The sequence below is a fragment of the Trematomus bernacchii genome, unplaced genomic scaffold (assembly GCF_902827165.1).
Source record: "Trematomus bernacchii unplaced genomic scaffold, fTreBer1.1, whole genome shotgun sequence".
Lineage (NCBI taxonomy): Eukaryota > Metazoa > Chordata > Actinopteri > Perciformes > Nototheniidae > Trematomus > Trematomus bernacchii.
In genome coordinates, this window is record NW_022987821.1 from 5,485,323 (window position 1) to 5,512,738 (window position 27,416).

A 27,416-nucleotide genomic window follows, 5' to 3' on the forward strand; every position below is an offset into this window, starting at 1 on the left:
GGCACTCAGGCGCCCGTGTCGGGGTTCGATTCCCACTGCCAAGCACTTGTACAGTGTGTGTGTGCAAAATAGGAAAATAAAATAGAGTTACAAAATAGGTCCAAAATAGAGAAATGAAATAAGTGCATATGCATGTAATTATTACAAAACTGGAACTGTAAGCTTAGTTATAGCCAGGGGATGATAGTTTAAACATATATCTTTTTGGATAAGGGTCCTCCCCCTCATATAAAAATGAGTTTCTTTAGAAAGAAAATATTTTACATGAAGGTGTTCGTGGCGCAATTGTAGGACATACTCTGAGCTATTGTTGGTGTTTGCACTATCACTTGTTTTTTTCACATTTTCTTTTTGTGACAAAATCTAGCAAACAGTCAGAGTGATACGACACTGCTCAGGTAAGCTGAAGTCTTGGGTTCGATCCTCATGAGGCGCAGGAGTTTTCAAAATCTCCAACCCAAAGTTGAGAATGAGTTTACCAAATGAAAGGTTTACCTCTCAGGTCAGATGGCTCAGAGGGATAGAAGACTGACTGTGAGACTGCAGGTTGTGGGTTGAAGGCTTTTCAGGTGCAGTCATCTTTAAGGTCCAAAAAAGCCAAATGAGCAGGTCATAAGCTCTACGAAACAATGATGACTCAGGACAGATGGCGCAGAGGGATATGTGACGGGTCAGAAGACCTGAGGTTGTGTGTTCGAATCCTCGTGATGCTCAGTGATTTTTAAAGAGCTTTACTCAAAATGAAGAGGATAAATGCGCCCAGAGAACAGGTCTTCATGTACATGAGTTGGTGGCTATTTGGGTTTGTTCTCGGCACTTAGGTGACTTAGTGCGCAATGAGGCGCCTAAGTGCTGGGAACAGATCCGCTGCAGCATGTGCGGGGTTCGAGTCTACTAGAGGCAAGGTAGCTAATAAAATAGGTCCAAAATAGAGAAATAAAATAGGCCAACAAAATAGGTGAAAAGTAGAATAAATAGAGTTCCAAGATAGGATAGGTGACCAACTAGAAAAGCATAGAGGAATATGGGTAATGTAAACATTGAGCTCAATTAGGGGATAAAATAAATTAGTCTTTTCTTTTCTAGATACTTAACTCTGACCGTTTGCACTATGACTATGTAATGAATTTACCAAATGAAAGGTTTACCTCTCAGGTCAGATGGCTCAGAGGGATAGAAGACTGACCGTGAGACTGCAGGTTGTGGGTGCAGTTGTCTTGGATGAGACTACAACTCATGATATCTGCCCATTATTTGTATCTGTCTACGAAAATACTCGCATCTCATACTTAAGTAAAAGTAATAATACAGCAGCGTATGGAAATAAGTCAGTTTAGTAAGGCACAAAATGTTTATTTAAAAAAGTCACACTTAACTATGTAATTATTAAAAAGTAATTAAATAGTCACACGTTTTTTTAAAGTTACAGTTGAAAAAAGTCAGTATAGTTTGTCTTGAAAATAAGTAAAGTATATAAAATACATTTCATAAAGAAGTACGTCAGATCAAATGTAATAAAGGTCGTATGTCATCTTTTTGAAATGTTATACTATGACTTTTTTATATTGCTCTACATGCTGTACTATGACTATTTACATCATATTTTAAACAAACTATACTACAGCTTTATTTCTAACAACTATACCATTACTTTTTATTCCAGAAATTCCATACTATGACTTTTAAAAGTTTTTCACAACATATTAGATAGTGTTTATGTATTATTTAATAATAAATAAACACAGGAATAAATAATGATATATAATAAATGTAATAATTGTATTGTAATTGTATGTATTTAATATGTTTATTACAGTGTTTATTTATTATTTGTATGTATTCCTGCATTTATTTATTCCTATATTATTTTGTCAATTTATTCCTATATTATTTTATTCCTGTATTATTTTGTTAATTTATTCCTATATTATTTTGTTAATTTATTCCTGTATTATTTTGTTAATTTATTCCTATATTATTTTGTTAATTTATTCCTGCATCTATTTGATCATGCCTGTGTGAGATTTGAACCCTATTTTGTTTGTTTAGTGGACCTACAGTCCTTGACTCTAACCTCTAAGCTATTTTGTCTCACAAACTTTCTCGGTGAATCCCAGACTGAAGTATGTATCATTCACTAGAAAGTGCTAGGGCTGTGTGTTTTGAGGCTCAAACATGAGATGGAGATGTCAAATATGCAAAGGAACATCCAACTCTCTCAGGTCAAATGGCTCAGGGTGATAAGAATGACGGTTGGTAGACCAGAGGTTGTTGGTTCCAGTCTTGTGCGTTCCAGATCGATTTTAAGGTGTCTTCACCTTAAGGAAGAAGTCAAATACAAGTAAAAGCCTGGACTTCTCATCTGCTCCAATGGCTCATAGAGATAGAACAATGGTTGGTAGACCAGAGGTTGTTGGTTCCAGTCTTCTGCGTACCAATAGGATACTAACTATTGGACAGTATCCAATAGGATACCAATAGGATACCAATAGGAAACTTCCTTAATTTCCAGATAGATTTTGTGCGTGTGCGTGTTTAAGACAGTTGATACCAATAGGATACTAACTATTGGACAGTATCCAATAGGAAACTTGGTTTAAGAAAGTTGGTATCCTATCCTATCCTATCCTATCCTATTCTATTCTATTCTATTCTATTCTATTCTAGTTAGTATCCTATTCACTCCCCCCCGAAGGGGGGGAGTGAATAGGATACTAACTAGAATAGGATACCAACTGATACTGATACTGATACTGTCCAATAGTTAGTATCCTATTTGTATCCAACTTTCTTAATTGGTATCTTATTCACTCCCCCCCGAAGGGGGGGAGTGAATAAGATACCAATTAATTAAGAACAGTAACTAATTAAGAATTAACTTTCTCAATTGGTATCCTATTCACTCCCCCCCGAAGGGGGGGAGTGAATAGGATACTAATTGTCTTAAACACGCACACGCACAAAATCTATCTGGAAATTATGGAAGTTTCCTATTGGTATCCTATCCAACAGTTAGTATCCTATTGGTACGCACAAGACTGGAACCAACAACCTCTGGTCTACCAACCATTGTTCTATCTCTGTGAGCCATTGGAGCAGATGAGAAGTCCCGGCTTTTACTTGTATTTGACTTCTTCGTTAAGGTGAAGACACCTTAAAATCTATCTGGAACGAACAACCTCTGGTCTACCAACCATTGTTCTATCTCTGTGAGCCATTGGAGCAGATGAGAAGTTCCGGCTTTTACTTGTATTTGACTTCTTCCTTAAGGTGAAGACACCTTAAAATCTATCTGGAAGGCACAAGACTGGAACCAACAACCTCTGGTCTACCAACCGTCATTCTTATCACCCTGAGCCATTTGACCTGAGAGAGTTGGATGTTCCTTTGCATATTTGACATCTCCATCTCATGTTTGAGCCTCAAAACACACAGCCCTAGCACTTTCTAGTGAATGATACATACTTCAGTCTGGGATTCACCGAGAAAGTTTGTGAGACAAAATAGCTTAGAGGTTAGAGTCAAGGACTGTAGGTCCACTAAACAAACAAAATAGGGTTCAAATCTCACATAGGCATGATCAAATAGATGCAGGAATAAATTAACAAAATAATACAGGAACAAAATAATATAGGAATAAATAAATGCAGGAATACATACAAATAATAAATAAACACTGTAATAAATATATTAAATACATTTTATTATAATTATTACATTTATTATTATTATATATATATATATCATTATTTATTCCTGTGTTTATTTATTATTCAATTATAAATAAACACTATCTAATATGTTGTGAAAAAATGTAAAAGTCATAGTATGGAATTTCTGTAATAAAAAGTAATGGTATAGTTGTTAGAAATAAAGCTGTAGTATAGTTTGTTTAAAATATGATGTAAATAGTCATAGTACAGCATGTAGAGCAATATAAAAAAGTCATAGTATAACATTTCAAAAAGATGACATACGACCTTTATTACATTTGATCTGACGTACTTCTTTATGAAATGTGTTTTATATACTTTACTTATTTTCAAGACAAACTATACTGACTTTTTTCAACTGTAACTTTAAAAAAAATGTGTGACTACTATTTAATTACTTTTTAATAATTACATAGTTAAGTGTGACTTTTTTAAATAAACATTTTGTGCCTTACTAAACTGACTTATTTCCATACGCTGCTGTATTATTACTTTTACTTAAGTATGAGATGCGAGTATTTTCGTAGACAGATACAAATAATGGGCAGATATCATGAGTTGTAGTCTCATCCAAGACAACTGCACCCACAACCTGCAGTCTCACGGTCAGTCTTCTATCCCTCTGAGCCATCTGACCTGAGAGGTAAACCTTTCATTTGGTAAACTCATTACATAGTCATAGTGCAAACGGTCAGAGTTAAGTATCTAGAAAAGAAAAGACTAATTTATTTTATCCCCTAATTGAGCTCAATGTTTACATTACCCATATTTCTCTATGCTTTTCTAGTTGGTCACCTATCCTATCTTGGATCTCTATTTATTCTACTTTTGACCTAATTTGTTGGCCTATTTTATTTCTCTATTTTGGACCTATTTTATTAGCTACCTTGCCTCTAGTAGACTCGAACCCCGCACATGCTGCAGCGGATCTGTTCCCAGCACTTCGGCGCCTCATTGCGCACTAAGTCACCTAAGTGCCGCGAACAAACCCAAATAGCCACCAACTCATGTACATGAAGACCTGTTCTCTGGGCGCATTTATCCTCTTCACTTTGAGTAAAGCTCTTTAAAAATCACTGAGCATCACGAGGATTCGAACACACAACCTCAGGTCTTCTGACCCGTCACATATCCCTCTGAGCCATCTGACCTGACAGGTAAACCTTTCATTTGGTAAACTCATTCTCAACTTTGGGTTGGAGATTTTGAAAACTCCTGCGCCTCATGAGGATCGAACCCAAGACTTCAGCTTACCTGAGCAGTGTTGTGTCCAGTGGCGTTTTTATATGTACAAAAGTGGTGGGGCACAAAAAACTTAGATGTCTATATATAAGCTTCTGCAGTGACGTGCAGTGAGGTTCATGGCTGGTGAGGCACTGGCACTGACTCTTCAGGTTTACAAATATTATATTTTGACCTAAACCAAAATATAATATTATTTTCAAAAGCTTTTTTTGTCTGATGCTTCGATTAATTTTAAACAGACAGTTCAACAAAAGGATACCCAAAAAATGTAATTTTATCATTTAAATATTGAATTGTTCTCTCTTAGTAAGATCCCATTTTCAATAAAATTGCGGTCTTACCTTGACTTGAAGATGAAGTCCATTTGCCTATCCTTCTGGACAAACATTTCTATTACTTTTTTGTAAAAGTCCTCTTTATCTTCTTGTAGTTTAAAAAGTCTATCATAAATCTAATCGATAGATTTATGATAAAAAAATTATAAAAGTAGGGTAGACATGTGGATGTTATCCGGCTGAACAAAACGTGCATTTATCTAACAGGTACGTTTCCCACAGATCTTATTTCGAGCTATTTTCTAAAATCCTCTGGAGAAATCTCATTGCTTTTTTGTGCTTACTTCCTGGTTTTAGGACGCGTCACTGCAGCTCTCTCGTCTCCTCTTCAAGCACCACACTTTTCGCGGCACACGTACTTACAGCCAATCAGCTCTGAATGATGTGAGATGACGTATGGTGGGGATGGCAGCTCCGTGCCCCTCTGGTCATTATTTTTTTGCCACACACATTAAATAGGAAAATACTCTGAGCATGCGCAGTGTAGTTTTTACAGTCACCGTTCACTTCACAGCGAGAGGAAGGGGCATGATCAGGTTTTGTCCCACATGGCTCTAAACAGCTCAATAGGCACACACTGTGACTGTAGACACACGAATTAGAAGAACACAGACTAAAACAGCAATGTACAGACGAATCAGATGATTAAACATGATCTTAAAATATATTTTATATATTTTTTTATTTTTCTTGTTGCATTTTTTGTAATCATTATTTGTAATACTTTCTGCTGACACTAGGTGGGGCTGTGCCCCACCTGCCCCTAATGACCATCACTCTGACTGTTTGCACTATCGCTTTTTTTTTTCACATTTTCTTTTTGTGACAAAATCTAGCAAACACCAACAATAGCTCAGAGTATGTCCTACAATTGCGCCACGAACACCTTCATGTAAAATCTTTTCTTTCTAAAAAAACTCATTTTTATATGAGGGGGAGGATCCTTATCCAAAAAGATATATGTTTAAACTATCCTCCCCTGGCTATAACTAAGCTTACAGTTCCAGTTTTGTAATAATTACATGCATATGCACTTATTTCATTTCTCTATTTTGTAACTCTATTTTGACCTATTTTATTTTCCTATTTTGCACACACACTGTACAAGTGCTTGGCAGTGGGAATCGAACCCCAACACGGGCGCCTGAGTGCCGAGGAACGAACCCTTTAGGTTGTTGGACTTTAAAAGTCACTGCTCCTCAGAAGACTTAAACTCACAACCTGAAGTCTTCAGACCTGTGTCTCATCTCTCTGAGCCATCTGACCTGACGGTGTATGGAAAGGTTTTTCATAGTGCTAAGTAGTAAAATCCTCTTTTCATATAAAGGGGGGACCCTTATGTAAAGACATTTGTTCAGGACATATCTAACAAGTCAACTTTTTCAAAATGCTATACATTTTTTAAATAGAGGTTGTGTACTCGAGTCTTGGCGTAGTTTTAATTTATTTCAAACAAGCTTTTCTTAACTATAACAAAACCAGTGGTTATCAAATGTTTTATAGCAGTATTCCGTTTATTATACAACCACAGTTACAGTTGAGAATGTTACAATAATCAATCAGTTACACTTACTACTAGCAAAATGCAAATATAAATGAGAAAAGAGACATTGTATTTGTATTGTTGGGTTATATTATTGGGGCCTGTATTGTAATATTTGCAACACTCATCACAATGTTTCCAATGATCACTATCTATTACAGTGTGCACCTCCAGAGAAAATGATGTTGGGGAAAAGTCGGATGTATTTAAAACATGCTTCCTAATTCTTTGGAGTAATGTCAAGCCTTATAACCAATAATATTTAAATTATTATTTACTATTTTTTATTTATACTATATGTCAAAGGGGTTGTTGTTCTGAATACTAACTAATATATGAGATAAAACATTTAAAAAGCAGAAAAAACAAGCCAGATTTTGAGTATAAGTTCATCTCAACAGCTACAATCACGTCACAATAACGGCAAGACAAAGCTTCCGGGACAGAAACACGACTATGTATATACACAAATTAAAAACACAAGAAAACATGCAGAAAAAAAGAAACCATGCATAACAGTTAGCTGAACATAGTTCAGAGAATTGGATGTGTCATTAGCACAATGCCACGAAGAGGCATTACTTTGGGCCCACTCTCAGGGGCCACACTGACACACAGTGCCAGGAGGCCAGAGAGAAGGCGCTTCTTCAATACACACAAAAGTTCTCTCAACAGCACATGTCGTTGTACAATTATTCATCATTTGCACAATCTGACACGTAAGACAGGAAAGAAACCAGTGGGCTTCATGTAGCTGGCTTTTGGTGAACTGTATGAGGAGCTCACTCGGTAGACTTCAATACCTTGGCGGCCATTATGAACTTGCGTCAAGTACAACTAAACTTGATAGGCTTATGCTTCATTCAGAATATAACGGCCGACTAGCAGGAGTGCAACCAACGTACATCCAAATGTGCCTTTTAGGACCTTTCAAGTCAGGTGTGTATTAAGTACATGTTAGCATCAGTTTAGTGCTCAGGTAACCTCCTGTGTGTGGAGAAGTTTTAGCATTTTTTTTTTTTTAATACTGCCATACTGTCAATATTTCTTTACTGACTTTTTTTTTAAGGAAGACCTCGTCCTTTTTGTCAAAGTAAAATTGGCTTTATAAATGTGCAAATACTCAAAGTAGAAGCAGAGTGTTACAGACTTTCAGAATGGCCGCCATGGGATCTGGGACTGACTACAATATAAAAAACGTTACTAATTAAACACGGTTGGGGTCTGTCCACTTAATGTTTGATTTAATAGATAAGTTACTGATAAAACATCAATGTTCTCCATTATTTCAAGCATACCATTTTACAGTTATTTAAAAGGATATCCACGTCCTGGCTTAATTAAGAGGCAAAAAAAAAAGCTTAAAATGAACTGACCCCAACCTCACTGTGACTAGTTGACTTGTTTTTTTTTTATTGGGCCAGTTAACCAAAGCATAATTCTCACATGTGATTTCATTGGAGCTCCTGTAGAAAATAAGCCAGCTTCAAACCCAAAAACTCGGATGAAGAAGAAGTTGTGAAACCTAAACATAGTAGGCAGACAACCCCTTTTGTTTCAAAACATAATTGAAATAATTGTCTCAAGGCAATTTCCACAAGATTATAAGTTGGATCTCGATTGGAACTGTTGTCAATGCATTTTATAATATAGCAATACATCAAGAGTGTTTGATAGATACAGATCAACAATTCCATGTACTGTATATATCAGCGACTTAGGTAATGATACAATTTGTATCAAACAAGGTTTTCTCCGTCTAGCATGGATTCAGCTGGGATCTGCTACAGACAACAGTAGACGCTCTTAGCCAAAAACACAGCAAGGGTAGTCTGTTAAATATATTTACATGTTGGATTTACTGATGTCCGGATGTTTTCGGTCTGTAGCAGATACCAGAGTTGACCCAAATGACAGGGCCAGAGAGACAGATAGAGAGAAAGAGAGATGTCCCTTACTAAAACTAAGGTACACACGACAGGGTCACCCATCTCTACAGCTACAACTCTGACCAAATACTGACGTTATCTCAAATAAGACAACCAGCATTCACCCATTTTTACCAACATGAAAAAAGCCCCTCAAGTGGCCGCACAACACACACACACACACACAAAGATATTGATATTATACACAAACCTTGGTCAGGTAGTTGTTTGAAACTCATGTGACCGTGGCGTACCAGATGTGGATTTGCCACATAACAAATCACATTAAAATAGTTATTTGTGACTTAACTCTTGAGGGTCTACAATGCACATTATGAAAATGTGTAGTCCATCTCAAAGAAAACCTGGTCGTAAAGGTGGTGGAAATGTTTAAATAATCCTTCATATTACTCAGATTTGATGTATGGGATGCCAACTAACAGAGTGCCTGTTGAATGTAATGCATAATAAGTTGTGCATGTGAAAGACTCATGATAAGCTAGTAAATAAATAAAATGTCTTACTGGGTCGGACAAAACTCTCCACGTCACACACTAATAGAATTCTCCCCACATTTGTGAAAGTTGAGTTAAATGATCAGAGCTTAATAGATTTAATCTCCACTTGCAGACAATTAAAAAACATATCAAATTCCACCATGCAAACCCAACGTGCTTTCAAGTGTTGCAAAGAAATACCACAGATTGCTCTGCTGATGCAAACCACCCACATAACTGCTATTTTATGTTAAAGAAAAAACACATTTTCCCTTGTTTTTCAGTAGCCAGTTTGGGCTTTCTCTGCAAGTATAGCGGCTGCCAGCTGCTGGGGGTCTGTGATGTGGGGGCTCCTGGCCATCACCCGGCTCACCAGCTCCGAGGGGAAGATGTTGCACAGGTTGACGTACACCTTCTCCCTCATGTCCCCGTAGCGGCTGTGTGCAGGGGATTCTGGGTGCTGCGGCATGTAGGAGGAAGTGGCGTGGGAGGGCATTGTTAGGTGAGGCGGGTACGGTGGGAGAGGAGCGCTGGATGGATGAGGAGGGTGAGGAGAGTGGGCTGGAGGCGGGGGGTGGTTCAAGTAATGTGTGGAGGATGGGTGGAGCGCTGGGTGGGAGGAGTGGTGCTGGGTGTAGCCTTCCTGGGCCCAGGGACGGGCGTGCCAGGATGATTGGCGGGTGTCCGGCAGGCTCTGATAGGCCGACGGCTCGTACCTGGACGGCGGCAATGGAGGCTGTCTGTAGTACGAGTCCCAGCCGGGCAGCGCTTTTGTCCGGGGGTGATGGTGTGATGTCGAGTGGTGTTCGTAAAGATGAGAGTCTGACACGCTTTCCCCTCGCGTCGGAGCCAGGCAGCGTCCGAGAGGAGAGCCGGGGGGGTGAGGGCTGGACTGGGGCAGAGAGTGGTAGTCGCCCGGGCAGCTGGAGCGAGCGGTCAGCTGCTGGTGCTGGAGGTGAGGAGGCAGCGGGTAGAGGGGGCGCTTTGGGGGAGCCTCGGGGGGGGGCTGGTCGTGAGCACAGCTCTGCCCGCGGGTCAGGTGGTAGCCGTGCTGGATGTTGGCGTAATCTGCAGGATGAAGGCCGCACAGCTCGTGGTTTGACGCGGCATGATGGGGATACAATCTGCTGTGAGGGTTAGCAAAATGGACGTTGTCTTCCATTAATGTGTCTGCGGGGCAGGCAGGACACGGCCTCTCGCTGTACGAGTCGCAGCTGCTGCCGCAACTCACGCTACTTTCACTGCCGCATTCAGAGCCAGCGGAGCCCATGGAGCCCAGACGCAGGTCTGAGTCGGCGGGGAAGCGACAGTCAGGGCTGCGTCTGGAGGAGAGGCTCAGGCCGGAGTAAGCGCGAGTCACAGAGTAGTAGCTCAAGTCTGGAGACTCACAGTGAGGGTAAAGGTCGTGGCTCGGGGCTGGGAGACTATGAGGAGTCACAGATCTGGACTGCTGCTCCTGGGGAAGGCTAAAACAGGACGGAGGGCCCCCGGGAGCCGTAGACATGGTTACACTCCCACTGCTACTGCCACACATACTGCTCTTCTGGCTTTCCGCCCTCCCTCTGGCCAACTTCTCCTCCGCGTCGCTGTACGACAGGGCTCGGATGCTAGGGTCTGACTGCCTTTTCTGGGCGCCTTTTTTAGCATCAAGGCTGCCAGCTGGCACACTGTGGCTCTTAACCAACCCAGTGTCCCCCTGGTTTTTTGTGGTGACACAAGATTTGGCAATGGCACGCAGCTCATCAGCTACGGCACGCTGAGGCTGAGCACCTCTCTCTGGGTGGTAGTACTTACATTTGTGGCCGTAAGTGCACTTCTTTCCTGGGGACAAAAGGAAAGATTATTTAAAAGGAAATATATACAAAATCACAATGAACATTACGCAAGATAAGTCTATATATGTGTTCTGAGTTAAGGTCACTCTTATGCTCTGTGTTCTCACCGTAGGGGCAAGGCTGTTTCTTCTGCTCAGGCATGACAGGTCTTTTTCGCAGGAAGTTGTCTAAACTGGGGCCGTGACGACCAAGAGGGTCATCTGGGGGCATGAATCTGAGAGGAGGGAGGGCAGGATTAGATACACTGGGTGCATCTCTCAGTGAAATAAGCAGTTAGCGCGCATCAAATAAGCTGTGATTCTCCTTTGAAAACGTCAGCTGTCTTGTCAAACTAAATGTCAAATGTGATCGAGTGATGAAAGGGAATGAGATATGAAAGTTTAAAAACTATAAATGCCTCAATTCTTATGACACCAATTAATTCATTTCTATCACAATCAGCCCCTCACTAATCCACCTCCACTTACTTGTCATTGACAAAGGAGTACATGAGCAGCCGCTCATCGATGAACTTCTTCCACTCCGGCTTCTCATTAGCCAGGTCTCGGTAGTTGTCATTGGAGACGATGATGCCGTCTGACTCATAGGCCAGCTTGACGATGAAGCGGTCGTCATAGCAAACCACGCGCCGACCTTGGACGCGCCGAGAAGGAGTGAAGACCAGGATCTTCTCCTTTTCCAGGCGACGCAGGGTCTCCTGATCTGTGGATGGAGGGAGTTATGAGACAAATACTCACACCGTATCGACTGCAGTGTGTGTGTGTGTGTCTATCGATCAGCCTCTTGCACCGACCTGTTATTGGGGCGTCGGGGCGGGACTGCTCTTTCCTCCACGCTGGCACAAACACTGTGATGTCATGATGGCCACGTTCGAGGAACCAATCAACCGCCAGCTGGATGCCTTGGCAGGAAAACACTTCCTTGTTGCCATGGCTGTAGGACATAATAAAGAGTGAGAATGCAGATGAATGCAATGGAGACGTAGGTAATGCTGTGATGTTGAAGTCGGCTGTGTTGGATCACTAAAGGATATTTTACAACGCTTGAATTAGGGGTCTAAGGAAGGTCCTTTTTTAATTAAATTACTTGAATGAATTTAAACCCAGTGAAGATGATGTTTTGAAAACCTGAACACCAACAAATATGGATTAAACCGGAATATTTTGTTAGATGTCTTTCAAATGTACGTTTAACATTTTTCAATAGATGTTTGGATCACATGACTCAGGAACAATACTATGCAACTGGAATCTAATTATACAAATATTTTAATTCTAATAGTTTTGTTGCAGTTATCTGTAACTGTGCAGGATTTAAACACACTGAACAGACATGCATTACAATGTTTCCATTGCCTGCTCACCTCATGGCTACATTACTGCCGTCCAGCACAACGGGCCGCAGGTTGTCCTGGTCGCCCAGAGAATCTGACGGACAGGGCGAGTCCGACCTCTGGCTCTCCAGCAGATCAGAACAGCCACAAGAGGAAGAGGAGGATGAGGAGGAGGTAGAGGCTAATGATCCGACCGGCTGCTCTGCCTCTGACTTGGTGCCCAGTTTGACCAGCTCTCCCAGGATGTCGTTGATGAGGGTGTCGGGGCCGAGCTTGGACAGCACCAGGCGCACCGTCTCCTCCGAGTATCCCAGCTTCAGGGCGAACTCCAGCTTGGCCTGGTACTCCTTTCCTCCGCCCTCGAGGGCCGGCTCTGATGAGGAGGCGGTGCACGGAGGCTCAGGTGGGGGGAGCGTACAGGGGGAGCTGGGTGAAGGCTGGGCTGGGGTGTCATCTTCAACTTCTGATGGGAGCTCAGGAGGGCCGTCGGTGCCCAAGTCCACACACTGGGTCCGACAGAGCGGCTGGTGCGTGTTCTTACCGAGAGTCAAGCCTCCGTCTGGGTCGCTGGGAGAAGGCGCCGGCTCGCACTCGGCATCCGACCCTCCATTTTCCTCCGGGTCGTTGGTGGGGCCACAGCTGCCGGGGCTCTCCCCCTGCTCCTCCATGGCAGGGGGCCCGTCAGAGCAGCCAGCCTGCCGCTCGGCCCCTGCTACGTGGAGGTACTCCAGATCCAGCCCCAGGTCCAGGATGAGTCCCGCTCCTGCCTCCTCATGGTCCTTCTGGCCCATGGAACCGTCACAGACATCCAGCACCGCGGGCCCACTGCTGCCCTCTCACAAAGATCGAGTCATTGGTGCCTGCAGAAAACACAGACAGGATGAGTGAGATATATTTAGGAAATGTTCTCCTAAATAACATGTTGTATTACTTTAGAATTACTTAGTGTTACATTATCTACACTGTTCTTAGCCCTAAAGTGATGCACAAACTGAGAGAGGTGGAAACCCACTACTGATAAACCTCAACTTAAAAAAGGAGAATCAAATACATATTTCTAAAAAGAAGAAGTCCCACCAGTGGACAAAATATATTTTCATAATGATAAAACCATGAAAGGCAGAGTCTGGATATTTGCTTTTTTAATTAAATGCACTGGAATTATAATGAGAATCAACACTGATGCTATTTTTTTAGCAAAATCTGACTTTTCATGTTTATTTCTCTGAAACATTTTGCCTAAACACCGTCTCTGAGCAGTTGGGGACTCAGCTGGCTGACACAATGGGGGGGCCCCCGCACCCTAAGGGACTCCCGCATTTGTAAAGTCTGGCCCCAGCGTGCTACAACAGAGCCACGCCACAGCACATTAATCGGGGGGGGGGGGGAACAGAGGGTGAACTGTTGCAAAAAAAGACGTTAGCGCTAGGGACGACAGACCCTCCCCTCCCCTCCCCCCACATTCTACCTGGTAATTAAGGTCCATATGCTTCTTCCCACTGGGGTGGTGGAGTCACTCATTAAAACACCGAGGGGCTCCGAGGCCACCGAGCCAATCAACACGCAGCATTCTAGCACCGCGGACATTACATGTGGTTAGGGTAATCTGATTGGTGTCACAGGTTTATCTGCAGACGAATTACAGGGAGCACTTTGGAAAGTTAATCTGAGATCAGGACACTGATATGTTACCTCCAGTATAGGAAAGTAACTATACATACTTTGAGGTATTTGTTATTTATTTGTACTTTAAGAGTATTTTCTATTTCTTGCTGCTGTATACTTCTGTTCCATTATCTCTCAGATAAATATAGTGGACTAGGAAGTACAGTACAGTCTTCCGACAGCTTTAGTTTCTTTAAAGATTCGGATTAATTATACAAAATACAATGAACACATACTCATGTATTACTTAAGGCTAAGGCACATTTTTTTAATCCCTTGGTGAAATTCAAAAAATATCTGCCAGTGTTTGTAGTAAAACATAAGCTTTATTTACCAGCTGAGACGTTTAAGAGATGAACACATTAATAACTGCAAATATTACTCTGAAGTGTGCAGTTGTATACTTGTTGTAAGCCTACTTTAAATACATCTTGAGGCTATTAAATACTTTTACTTATTGTACAGGGACGTGTTTTAACCCTACATCCACTCACAGTGTGATCACAGTGGATCAGGTAAGGGCCAATCACAAGAAAGGATGGTAATAACAAGTCCTATTTGCTTAATTGAATACAGGACTTTTGCTAGTAACAGTTTATTACAACAGTGTGGTTTTATTATGTTTACTTAAGTAGAGGAAATCTAGTTGAAGTATCTGCAGTATTTCCCCCGAAAATTAGCTTTTGGGATGTAAATGTTGACTGATAATGCAAATGGTCAGTTAGAAATTGCATAAATGATATATCCTGTTGGGATTCAACCCAATGAAACCCAGGACAAAACAGATGATGGAAGGGGAAGTGACTTGGAGACGGTGGTTGGGGGGTAGGGGGGGGGGGGGCTGGGTGGAGTGAGTTTGCATTTTATGAAAAAGCGCTGCCTAGCAACTCGTCTCAGCTACTGTTGCTAAGCTACAGCTGTTGAAAGCATTCTCCCCCTTTCCAAATGCCAAGACAGAGGCTGCGGCGTTCAGTCGGTGACCCGCCTACTACCACACACACAAACAAAAAGATCCAGTGTGGGGGAGGGAGGGGCTTAAGTGTGCCTCACTGGCAACCCCAAACCGGGACAACAATAGACCTGCAGGAGTGATTAGGACGGGGACCTTGGCATCAGCTAATGTTGATGGTGCCTGTGCACACACACAAACACACACCTCACAATGTGACTCATAATGCGAGAGTGGGGCTATTGGGTGCGTTCATGCACACTGTACTCTGTTAATGGACTAAAGCTGATGCATCCAAACTATTCCAATGCATCCATTTACATTTTTCTAAAGCTCATCATCATCAAGCAAGAGCAGCACGTCAAAACTACGTCAATAATACACCAATGACCAACAGGAGCAATGATATGGCTATTGAAAGTCTATCCAAGGAGCTGTTTGTGACAGAAAACTACTCGTAAATGACATTTTGTGTAGGAAGCAAATGACATGAAAACATCGTTAAACTGGGATCTGTTCACAACTATGCAAATACTTTTGGTTTTCAAAGTGTTAGATTTAAGCAACACAGATTATCACGCATTTTATCTATGTCTTCATTTAATTTGCTGTCCGATTAATGAATACTGTGTAAAACAAGGGTGTAAATATGCCCATTACAAGTGGACAGATTATCTGATATTCACCTAAACAGCCTGATCTGTGAAACATATGGCAGGTTATCTGCTGCATCACATTAACCTCATTTGATTTTGTTTTCACAAATCTGATCATAATCCTGTTGTTTTCGCCTCTTAACGGCAAAATATGAACCGTGTGCTCGTCACTAAATGTGTCATCTAATTAAATGTCTTTGGATTGGAGACTTTGGAGACTTTGGATTTAAAAAGTCTTCTGGTGTGGTCCGAGCTCTGCAGAATAATGCATGTAGTGAATTGAGGAATTCCCAAATGAGGCTTAGAGTTAGCGGACCAACGGCAGAGCCACCTCTCCATCTCAGGGGGAGCATCTTTCAAACATCCCACACACAGCAGCACCGAGGCTTTGATGGAGGCAGTAATGAATATGTAACACAGTCCTTACAGCGCTTTGTATGTGGGAGCTTTGTGTCAAAAAAAGAAGTGTGTGTGTGCAGGGGGTGAGAGAGGGGGCAAAGGGTTTGGGGTTTAAAGGGCGGAGGGGGGAGTTCGGGGGTTGTCTGGCAATATACCGCTGCATGTCTGATACTGTGAAAAAGTTATTGTAACAAAGGGGGCGGTCCTAGGATAATCAGCCGAGTGTGTGTGTGTGTGTGTGTGTGTGTGTGTGTGTGTGTGTGTGTGTGTGTGCATCTAGATGGCGCGCTAGGCTATCCTCGCCTGCAGCAGGGTAACAGATGTCTGCCGAGCGCAACTGGTGTCTCCCCTTGACACACACACACCCCCCTGTCTCCACACAGCCAATAGAGCGAGGATAAAGACTCAGCAGGACAGACTGTCTTTGACACACACACACACACATACACACATCAAATCTGAAAGTAGCACACACACACATTTCCGAGGATAACATCTCTAGCTACCGCACTATTTGCTTCCTCCAGCCACATGTGACCCACATAAGAGCTTTTTAAACCAAAAAAACCAGCCCCCTTCCCGTCAATGTCTCATATCAACAAAGATCCCACTGTTGGAAATTCAAGCGACTGCAGATAGAAGTTAGGCAGGTGTTATCCTGTGCTAAAACTCCTATGACTTTGGGCTGCACATTAAACATTTATAATGCTTTCAAACTTGTTTTATCTGAAATACTTCACATCCAACACCATCAACACAGACAAGCTGGACTGCACCTTTTCTTAATTCGGAACTCAACAACGTGCAATTAACGCGACTGGCATATTTTAAATTCCCTAAAATCTGGTATTTTAGGTAACCTGTAATGCAGGCATTGCATTTCATCACCTCGATAGCCCCAGTGAGGTGACAGGGAGGGTAAGAGTCTCATTTCTTTTATAAAACAGATCAGAACAGCCAAAATGTAAATATAAAAAAGGTACAATTTCAGAATGAGAGTGAGGTTAAAAGCAAAACACTTACCAGAGCTTCAAAGATTAACAAACACAGAAGAAAGGGACGTTTTTCAGCTCATTTCCACACATTTAAGTCCTTGGAGAACCAGATTTTGGTAAACACTGCAGGTGAAAGTCCTAAAGTTCCTGCAGAAGCTACATCCAGAGCACCTCTGTCCTCCTGTCTGAGCCTCCCAGCGCTGCCTTGTTTTTTTCCTTTCACAGAAGCAGGCAAGTTGGACAATGAGTGGCAGAACAGATGGAGCAACAATGTCTGCCATTCCCTCATTTAGAGTGGCTGATTTTCCACCAATCAGAGCGCAGCGGCCTTACAATGAGGTGCAGAGGCGGGGGGGGAGGAAGAGGGGAGTGGCTTTGGGCAAATGCCTACAACACACAGTTTCCCCAAGGCACGCGTAGTCAACGTTCACCGGCACACACACTCCCCTCCTCGGCCTGAAAAGGGCTTCCCCTGTGTGGCCGAGGAATCAACGAGGGCAGGGCGGAGGAACAATAGAGCCACACAATGGGAGGCTGGGGAGGGCAGCTGCAGGGTGAAGGCCGGGGCTATTAGGGCCCGGGGGCAGCACTGGAGAACACCTGGCTACAGAGCAGTCACTCTCCACTCTTTGTCCCGGGATGGGGGGTTCAAAAGGGGGAGAAAAGACCAAGGCTGGCTGACAGACTAAGAGAGTGCAGGAGGAAAGAGGAGAGTGTGGCCGGTCTGAAAGGGAAAAGGGACAAGTGTTGGGGGGGGGCGAGGGACATCAAAAAGTGTTATGTCCCAATGAGTATGAGGAGGGGACCTGGTCCTCTTTGTTGCAGCACACTTAGGGCAGATGACTCGGAAACACAAATCTCTGCCTCTGTCTTTCATGGGATTATGGGCCCATGTGCCAAGTACTGTCATCATCAATCCTTCTGCCGATTAGTCAATAAGTCCATACAATGTCACACATAAATGAAATTGTCCATCCTGTTTTCTGAAAGTTCAAAGTGCTGGCTTTAAATGGCTTGTATTGTCAGTCTAAACCTAAATATATTTATGTGATATAAAACAGAGAAAGAGGCATCTGTCCCTAACATTATTGAGACAGACATTTATTTGCAGGAGTGTCCTTACAAAAAAAAACTGGATGGGAAAATATAAAAACATTGTTATACTGAACTACTTTTGTGGGACACTTTGCAACACTCTACTAAATTGTACTAACCAGAGCGTGCACCCAATATGCAGCAATGTGGCACTCAAGATACGACGGATAGGGACGAAAAGGAGGAAGTTAAATAAAATGCACCCAGCACGGCAAAGAAGAATATGTAGAAGCCTACATGCTGAGCTGCTTACAGGTGAAGTCTGAGCAAATGGACGTGGAGAGTTTGGGTCGTATTAATTCATAAATGCAAACAAATGTTTCTCTATCGGTGCAATCAGCGAAAGGGATCATAGGGTCTGAACAAACCTGTAAATAAATGCTGATCTTTGTTCCACCCACAGCCAATTTCACAAGCTTAATTATACCACCGACAAGGAGGTTATGATTTCTGTGTGATTATGTAAAAAGTACTGGCCAGATTTTCTGGGGGGGAGGGCGGAGCATGGATGATTAAAGAACCCATTTAATTTTTGGAGTGTATCTGAATCACATTGCAGATAAACACTGGTATTTTCAGCCTTGGGCGAGGCCTGCGCTCTCAAGAGCCCTTCTGGAATATTTCCATTTGTTATTTTGGATGAACAAATGTCCCACAGCCCAAGGAGATGCAGTTTTCTATCATATAAGGCAGAAAAAAGTGAAAAGTCATTATCAAAATAGTTGCAGTATGATCCAGCTCCTTAGTTTTTACACGAGAGCAGATATTACTTCAGCAAGATAAGGCACACATTATTTATCTTGGCATCTAAATAGTTATTCATCTAAAGCAAAAAAGCAGTCTGTGGTGTCAGTGTGTTCTCTGTCGACGTGGCAAATAAAATGCAGCTTAGTGGCTCAACAGGAAAGCAACTGCCTGATTAAATAAGAGTGTGTTCTGGGTCGGCTTGTCCAGTGAGATAAGGGCGATGAGAGGAAACAGCAGCTGACCCGCTGCACAGTATCCGCACACACACACACACACACACACACACACACACACACAGACAGAGGAGCGCTCTGTGCACCATCTGTCCAAACAAACAGGTGTGTGAGCTGCTCCAACAACTGCAGCAGCAGCAGCGTGATCGTTTTTCAGACAGATGACACTGAGTGCACACAAAACTAATGTAAGCTGCACAGTTCAACAGCAGAGCAATGAGAGGAGAGAACATGTTTGCACCGTCTGCTCTCGGTTTGTTATTCTGATCCTTAACACACTGGAAAACTGAAATATGATCAGTAATAAGTTCTTAAAACTGACTATTGTAATTGTCTAACACAAACATGGTAAGTTTACCCTCTCTTTAATTCACCAACAAACATTACAACACTTGGCTGGACCAGGGAATGTTGGTCTATTTTACCTTACAAATGATAACAGCAAAGGAGTTGCAGATGAATACGTGTAGGTTTGTAAGTATTGAAACCATGTGGCAGGTTTAAACAAATACCATAAATGAGTTGCATGCATAATCTGACCCTGCATGGTTCTAACAGCAGCAGGAGACCCCCCTGTCCCCTCTGACCTGTCCTCTGACCCCCTTTACAAACCACTGAATACACATCAAATCAGTATGGATTAAGTTAGGATATCATGGCAAAGATCACCATGTCTGTGTTTCGGGGAAAGCAAGAGAGGCAAAGGGCCTGATCAAATTAAGAGTGTGAACTTAGAAAACCATTTATTTAATAATGTGATTAATGATTTTAAAGTAAGTAAATTCACAAGCTACCCTACAGTATACAAATTCATTAAAACTAGCTGCACCTTTACCAGCTTTGAGAACACTTTACTGATCAACAATTATAATAAAAACTACTTTTAATGTTGGTACTTTAAGTATATTTTGATGCCAATACTTTTGTAACATTTTGATCGCAGGACTTTTACTTGTAACATAGTATTCCTACAATGGTACTGCTACTTTAAAGTACAATATTTGAGTACTTGCAATCAGTGGGGGATGTACTGAAGTTAAAGGGTACATGTAGTAAAATAAAACAGCTGCTGGGGCTTGTGCATGCTCACATCACCTCCTCCTGCCAATCACTGTTGATTGCAACAAAGACACAGACACATACAGATGAACACTAGGTGGGGAGGTGACAGATTCATGCATCAGAACTAGTGGAAGCTTGTGTTGGCTCATTACTCTCTTTTAAACCCTGCATTAGGAGTCAACCAGGTGATAAACAACAGCATGCATCCGCCTGTTGAAGGGCTTTACAAGCAACAGAAACTACATGGTGGGTGTTTGGGAGCGCGCAAGTAGCGTGCACGGTCACTGCAAACCACACCGTCACGACCTCTCTGCAGCTTTCACCCACACCTTCCCACAGGTCCTGGAGCAAACCAGGCATATAAACCAACACTGTGGTCGGCTACTCACCTGACCAGAGCCGCCCTGGAGCCGCAGGATTATCTTCTTCGGTGAAATGAGCAAATGTTCCCGTCACATACTGGCGACGCAAAACATCCGGCTGGCTGCAGCGTGACCCAGCCAACCCGCGTCAAGCTGCTGGGAGACAGGCCACTTCCGCTCTGAGGGATTCTCAGAATAAAAGCCAATGCATGCTTAGTTTTTGGAGCATGGAAATGGAGATATAACTTGTCTTGTAATGTTTATTAAATTCCCAATACATCTTACCTATGATTCATTAGATAGGAAGTTCATCTATAAGGAAACAAAAAGGTCACAACAATGAATCTTGGGATTAAAAAAGATCATTATATTATACTATTTCATTATAATAACGATATACTTCGCAATCATTGAGTTATTTTAACAAAAGTAACCATTATTACAAACACAATAATTTACATTTCTATGTAAATGCATCAAGGTAAATACAAATACTCTTACCTGCTTCCGGTTGCTATATTCACTGTAATCTTAAATCCTCCTGCAAATAATTTCTTATTTGTAAATGGATCATGTCTCTTAAAGACTTTAGGATAATAGTTTGGCAAAAAGAGGAAACTATATAGTGGAGTATGAAGGCTAACTTTACTGATGTGGCAAGAAATTAGGAAGCAATATTAATGGGCTGCACAATGGCGCCCTCTGCTGGTCAAATACGGTACTTACATTTAAATAGACAGTTTTTCCTTGCATTAAGTCGCTTTTAAATATTTAATTCAAAATATTTTCAGGACCAATTTTGATAATGCAGTGTTAATAGGAGCTTTCATATGTTTTAACTCTACCTTTACACTCGAAGTTGTTTTATAGAAGGATAATATTGACATGCTAAGAAATAGGTTAAATCGACTTTGAACCACTTTACACTACACTAGAAAAAGAATCAAATAAGGTTTTTACTTTTGTGCATGACTGAAAGCTTTAGTTAAGTAGTTCACACATTCTAACTTCAAATGCAGAACAAACGATTTACTTATTTAACCCCAAAGTCAAAAGGAATAATAATACAAAAAACACAGGCATACATTAGAGTTAAAGGGATCAAGGTAAGGGTGAATATAAGGTGTGTGTGCTTGTGTGTAGCAGCAAGTGACGAACCGAGCTGCTCCTGGAACAGAACAGAGACGTTGAGGCCTGTATTGTAACCTCTGTGGAGACTCTCACAGGTGTCCCCACTTTGACTAACGACCCTCCCTGACTGACACACAGAGCAGAGGGAGGGGTCGCAACACTACTAGTTACATCTTTCATTTTAACACAGGACTTTTACTTGTAATTGTGTTTTTTTTATTTAAAGAACGACACCACACTGTAAATTACTTCTGATTTTATTCAATGGAAAAAAAAGACCTTCAGGAAAATACAGTAATTCCCATAGTACACACAGAGAGGACATAAATTAGAGAGGCATGGCAGAGACGTTTGAAGGGGGGGACACACACATGTCACCTGGCACCTGGGTGGTAGAAAACATTTGATCCACGCTGCCACACAGCCAGGGGCCCACTGTGCACGGTGTAAAATAATCAGTGAAATCCCACTTCAGATTTGTGTAATCCAGAAGGTGAGCGAGTAGTTGATCATTCCTGTACACAAACGTCTAAATGATAGTACAAAAAGGGAATAATACAAAATACAAAACAGGGAGAAACGGCCCTCAAAATAAACCATAAATATTCATATCGATGCACATTGGTTTAACAAAACAATTGCTTCTGTAAACATTTTCAACATAAGGTGTGCATTACAATTTAAAAACCACTGCAGTCGCATACTTATCTGAAGGGTTACATAATAAAAATTGCAGAAACAAGACTAAAAACTAAGTCAGAGTTAAAAATATGCCGCTTAGTTCACGCCGCCTGAAGTGGTTTTGTAACACTGCTATTAGAACGTGACTTTCGTTTGCTTTTTCACAAGAGGATGGGGACAGTGAAAGCATCTCATGTTCTGCAGCTCTCAGCACGTCCCACCTTGGACAGTGAAGGCACCACCTTTACTGAGAGCGGGGTCAAAAAGTGGGTGAAGAAAGGGGGTCCATGAGTCTCGTTATATAGTTTTCTCATTCATACATACACACAGCTTGCAGGATGGATTCTATATTTGAACAGGAAGTGACACACAAGTCGTTCCTTGTTTTTAAGAGGATGAGAAGGTCAAATGAAGGTTATTCAATTCTGGGAAACAGTAATGATCCAGTTAAAGTGTTGGACTCTCCTGTCTGAAGCCTAAAATGGCAAAAAGAGGTCCAATATTTAATCACATGAAAGTGTTTCTACAGTACATAAAATCCAAACCTCTTTATTTAACTTGTCAAAAGCGGCGGAGGAGTTTTACTCAGCTGGAGATCCTGAACATTAAGCCAAAGTCTCCTTTAAAATACAGTTTTGTGAAATTCAAACGTCGTGCAGATGGAGGACAATCAGCTGATCCTGATTTCCTCCCTCTATTTTTTGTAGAGTGTGATATTCAAAATCTTCTTCTCAGCCCTCGAGGTCGAATGCCTTCATTCCCTTAGCGTCACTTCTGCCCACTGGCCGCCCACTGGCCTCCATGCTACCTTAATGGCCACTTGCTTAATCTGCATGTCTAATTCACAGTTTATCCTAGCCCTACTTATGACTGATGTTAAAGGGAAAATCCACCTCATATTTCTGGGTCCATTTGTGGTTTTTGGTTGCGTTTTCTTCCAGTTGAGCTGGTGGGTTTCTCCTTTAAAACTCACCTATGGGTGTGTCTTGATTCTCACGCTTTATTTATGTGCAGCGAGCCACATACAAAATATACAGTGTATGAAAAACTGGAGCTAATTTAACACCAACGCAACATGCCGTCATAAACAGGGCTACTTCTGTTTTTCTGTCCAACATAACCTACTGAGGCAATGTGGTAAAAGTCGAGATAGTGTCTGTAAAACCTGGGAGAGTCTGAAGACTACAAGGTGGATGTAGTTAGTATGTACACGCTGATATCCAGTACCCTGTATTTAATGGATATATCAAGAAGGTCCCTTAAAAAAATCTTCACTTTAAGGAAGAGAAGGCAAAAAAAGTGAAGATCCAGAGGCAGATTTACAGGTCAAGCGTTATTAATGTGGCTGTGAAGTGAAATGACATGCTTGACGTGGAAATCTACCGTGGTGGTGGGAGTAGTTTCACCTGAACAGAACCAGGACTAAACACAGCTACTAACGGCGCAGAAAGAATCTTCGATACAGTAACGGCCGCGCTCATCGTCCCTTCAGTCATTCTCATGCTCAGTGTTTCCTCCATTCACACACGTACACGATGCAAAGTTTTACTATGACACATAAAGATTTACCATCAACAGGCAACAGATCCCACGCCCTGCAGGGGGACGAGGGGGAGGGGATCGGCTCAAAGGGAGGGCGAGGGGTAACCTGGTGGCTCGTGGGGGTTTCTGTAGGTGTCATATAGTTAAACTAACAGAAAACGCCCTCAAAACACACACACCCGTCCCTAGCGTCTTGTCATGATTACAGTCCAATCCGTTGGTTTGTTTGCCCGAGCGAGCGAGAGGAAGCTGTTCCCTCCGTCGAGGCGGTTCTCTTCTTCTTCGTCGTCGTTGGTCATGGTCACAATCGTCATCTGTTTGTCACTGCCTAGCTGTGGTCGTCATGCTGGAAATATCGACTACCAGCTCATGAGGGAGGAGCGACCCAGGGTCATGAAATACACCTGGCTGGCACCTCCAGTGCGCACGGAGGCAAAGAAGACCTGCGACAAAGAGAACATCTGTTAAGATAGTCTGAACCTTTAGAGCAGGGGTGTCAAACTCAATTTCATCGCGGGCCACATCAGCATTATGGTTGCACTCAAAGGGCCGGCTGTAACTTTAAGACTATATAAAAATACATATATAAATATTTAATATAAAATGATGTATTATATGACATTATTGCCTCTGCATTGGATTATTATCTGATAGGGTAATAACTTCACTACGTCTGAAAGCAGAAGTCTATAGGGCAAATAATTGCAAGTCTCTTCAGTGAGCATTTGACAAAATGATTTAAAAAGAAAAGCCAAATTCTAAAAAAAATAAAAAAAAATAAGTGACATTTTGAAATAAAAAGTCAAATTTTGAAGTAAAAAAATCAAATTCTGAGAAAAAGTGCATATTTTGAAGAAATGTCAAATTCTGAGAAAAAAAGTCAAATTTGAGATGCATTGTGGGACATGTAGTTTATGGGCAACGTGCTTCTGTAAAGTAGCATGTAACCGTATAATAAACATATTATATTCTTTGCAAGCTCTTGTGGGGCCACATAAAATGAAGTCGCGGGCCGGATTTGGCCCCCGGGCCTTGAGTTTGACACCCCTGCTTTAGAGAAACAGCGGGCAGTGAGGATGGGATAGCTGTGTGTCCTCACCTTGTCGTTCCTCTCACACAGGAACTTGAGTCTCTGGGCTCTCTTGTGCATGAAGACGCCGTCCAGGTGACCCGTCTCCACGGAGCGGATCTCTATGGCCTTCTCACCCCAGCCCATGATCTGGTTTGACCTAATGTAGGCTGTGAGAGAACACAGGGAAGTGGAGTTGGAAATACATGTGCTTGAACAAGGACATCAAACTAGAAATGAAGAATAATGTATTTAAGATCCCTTTTTTTTGGCCCCACTCACCCACTGAAGTTGGCATTTCTCCCCACTGCAGCACCACGTCCTTGGTGATGCGGCCGTAGGTGTTGACGTAGACGCCCTCGTCCTCGTAGCACACCAGCAGCTCGATGCCGTCCGTGTTGGGCAGGATGATGATGGCATGGCACTGAATGCTGGTCTGGATCTGGAGGGGGAAAAGGAGGAAAGGGTTAGGTATGTAGAGAGCGATTTAAAAACACGCGATGGTCAGACTGTGCTCGGAGCCTACGTGTGTGGGCAGGTAGATGTCGTAGACGGCACCAGAGTCCACATCCACAGCATGGAAGCCTGAACAGGAGCCGTAGATGACCTTTAACCTCTGACCTTCCTCCACAGTCAGGTCCACCAGCAGAGGCTTGTGCACCAGATCACCAAAAGACTAAAGAAAATAAGGTTAGTCAGGTCAACTTCTTTGGCTGAATGATGCCTGCAGAAGAGCAATGCTTACCTTAAACGCCATGAACTTGTGGTAGGGTTTGGGGGCCCAGGCGTACACCTCCACAGCGTTCTTCAGAGCCAGCACCAAGAACTTAATCCTCTCATACTTCACTGCAGACAAAAAGAAGTCATTTGTGAGTTATAGTTTTTTTTTTGGTGCAAATCCTGGTCAACTTTACCCCCTTCAGGAACAGACTTACCGACTTTGTAGTGGACGCAGCCCTCCAGCTCGCCCACATTCACCCAGCCCTGCTTCTTCTCCACCTCGGGGTCGTTGTGCAAAATCTTGTTCCTCAGCCACGACAGGTAGTACACTCTCAGCTTGTTCTTTTTACCTGCAGGAAGTGGAGTTTGATTGAGAGAAAGACATATTGTTTCCACTGCAATGTAGGCAAAGAAATATGGATTAGTGTTCAGACAGCACCTGCACTGTACCTGATATAGTGACCAGGACATTGAGTCCCTCCAGGACGTCCATCTGCTGGATGCGTCTCCTGTTGATCAGAGGGTAGACCTTCCCCTGTCCGCTCCGGTCCAGCAGCATCAAACCGCTCTCTGTCCCCACCAGCAGGTTCACTCCTGGAACACGGACAGACAAGCGTATAATAGTGAGATTTAAAATGCCATGGCCCTACGGAGGCGTTTCCGATTCCCTGACAGTGGCTGTATGCATGTTTATAAACCCTGCACTCACCCCAGAGAGCAGCACACAGGATCTCAGAGTTGAACCTCTTCTTGTACTTGCGGATCTCCGGCGTGTCGCTGGGCGGGCGCGTGTTGACCGGGTTGACGTTGACAACGGAGCCTTTACGGGACGGGTCGGCCTTCAGCGGGTCTGCCAGGCGTCCATCGGGCCCAAATGCTGCTGGAGGGGGCACACGGAGGTCAGGCTGGATGCCGTTGTGTATTCAAATATTAATGAACAACCTGGTGCTTGGTTTAAACGCATGCCGCTGTTATCTGTTGGTTTCACTTCACTCAGTTGATTTACCTTACTCCCTGAATGGAAACTGATTCAACACATTTTCATGTATTTAACAGATTCTCTTATTGTTGACGTACCAATGTTGTTGAGGGAGCTGCCGCTGGATGGAGAGATCTGGAGAAGACGAGGGTCGATGAACGGAGTGAAGGAAGAGGAAGACTTGTGTTTGGACATGGAGTTGCTTTCTGACTGGGACTGAGAGAGATTTATGGACAGTTAGAAACGGTTTGGCAATTCATGATTGTAGAGAAACTGGAATAATTTACAACCAGGCAGGAAACAGCTGGTTAGAGATCAGACATTTGATCCAAAAAATGATTGTTACATTGATTTGTTAATTATAAAACTGTAGAATTTAACTACAATAACAAGAGCCTTTTCAGTTTTACACACATGAGTTACAGTTCCACCTCTAGGGGCTCGTAAAACAGCCTAACCGTGTTCAATCAGACACAAACAACTGGGACTACATAGCCAACACTGCAATTCAAGTTAACAACAAATCAAGTGAAAAAGATGGCGTGCAGTTATTTGTTATGAAGCCAACGAGGACAGAAATGTCAGAGAGGGGGAAAACAACAACATGTGCGACAAGAAGAAACGTGTTGTGAGGGAAATGAGAAAATGTTCGGGCTGCTGTGAAGTGTTAAGAGGAGAGAGCTGCTCTACTGAAGCACAGAG

The 27,416-nt window shown here is 42.5% G+C and overlaps 2 protein-coding genes across 22 annotated transcripts in view; both read right to left on the minus strand.

Annotated features, from left to right (window-relative positions):
- Positions 1-7,332: 7,332 nt before the first annotated feature.
- Positions 7,333-20,921, minus strand: LOC117498862 (probable ribonuclease ZC3H12C). 2 transcript variants are annotated; one of them, XM_034151017.1, is made up of 7 exons: positions 20,878-20,921; positions 20,620-20,781; positions 12,460-13,289; positions 11,890-12,029; positions 11,564-11,798; positions 11,204-11,310; positions 7,333-11,082 (listed from the first exon to the last, which is right to left on the minus strand). In XM_034151017.1, exons 3-7 carry the CDS (start codon positions 13,218-13,220, stop codon positions 9,542-9,544), a joined length of 2,784 nt encoding a protein of 927 aa, XP_034006908.1. In that variant the 5' UTR covers positions 13,221-13,289; positions 20,620-20,781; positions 20,878-20,921; the 3' UTR covers positions 7,333-9,541. The 2 variants fall into 2 exon arrangements, with proteins under 2 accessions (XP_034006908.1, XP_034006909.1); XM_034151018.1 differs by lacking the exons at positions 20,620-20,781; positions 20,878-20,921 and adding an exon at positions 17,122-17,316.
- A 1,041-nt stretch (positions 20,922-21,962) lies between these two features.
- The window catches only part of LOC117498859 (mitogen-activated protein kinase kinase kinase kinase 4-like), a 29,450-nt gene continuing 23,996 nt past the window's right edge, over positions 21,963-27,416 (minus strand). For 16 of the 20 annotated variants that reach the window (XM_034151011.1, XM_034151012.1, XM_034151015.1 and 13 more), the window contains 9 exons: positions 26,813-26,930; positions 26,445-26,615; positions 26,186-26,329; positions 25,951-26,085; positions 25,761-25,861; positions 25,542-25,691; positions 25,298-25,457; positions 25,046-25,185; positions 21,963-24,389 (listed from right to left, as the gene is read on the minus strand). In XM_034151011.1, coding sequence (XP_034006902.1) covers positions 24,306-24,389; positions 25,046-25,185; positions 25,298-25,457; positions 25,542-25,691; positions 25,761-25,861; positions 25,951-26,085; positions 26,186-26,329; positions 26,445-26,615; positions 26,813-26,930 — 1,203 coding nt within the window. In that variant the 3' untranslated portion in view covers positions 21,963-24,305. The remainder of the gene's footprint in view (positions 24,390-25,045; positions 25,186-25,297; positions 25,458-25,541; positions 25,692-25,760; positions 25,862-25,950; positions 26,086-26,185; positions 26,330-26,444; positions 26,616-26,812; positions 26,931-27,416) is intronic. The other 4 variants (XM_034151016.1, XM_034151014.1, XM_034151010.1 and 1 more) reach the window with 1 other exon arrangement.

Excerpts from the sequence above, each read along its gene's own strand:
- LOC117498862 (XM_034151017.1), bottom strand. The coding sequence starts at position 13,220 with ATGGGCCAGAAGGACCATGAGGAGGCAGGAGCGGGACTCATCCTGGAC. Across the intron at positions 11,799-11,889 it reads CCCCGACGCCCCAATAACAG|ATCAGGAGACCCTGCGTCGC; the intron begins GTCGGTGCAAGA and ends CTCCATCCACAG. Across the intron at positions 11,083-11,203 it reads GAAACAGCCTTGCCCCTACG|GAAAGAAGTGCACTTACGGC; the intron begins GTGAGAACACAG and ends TTTTGTCCCCAG.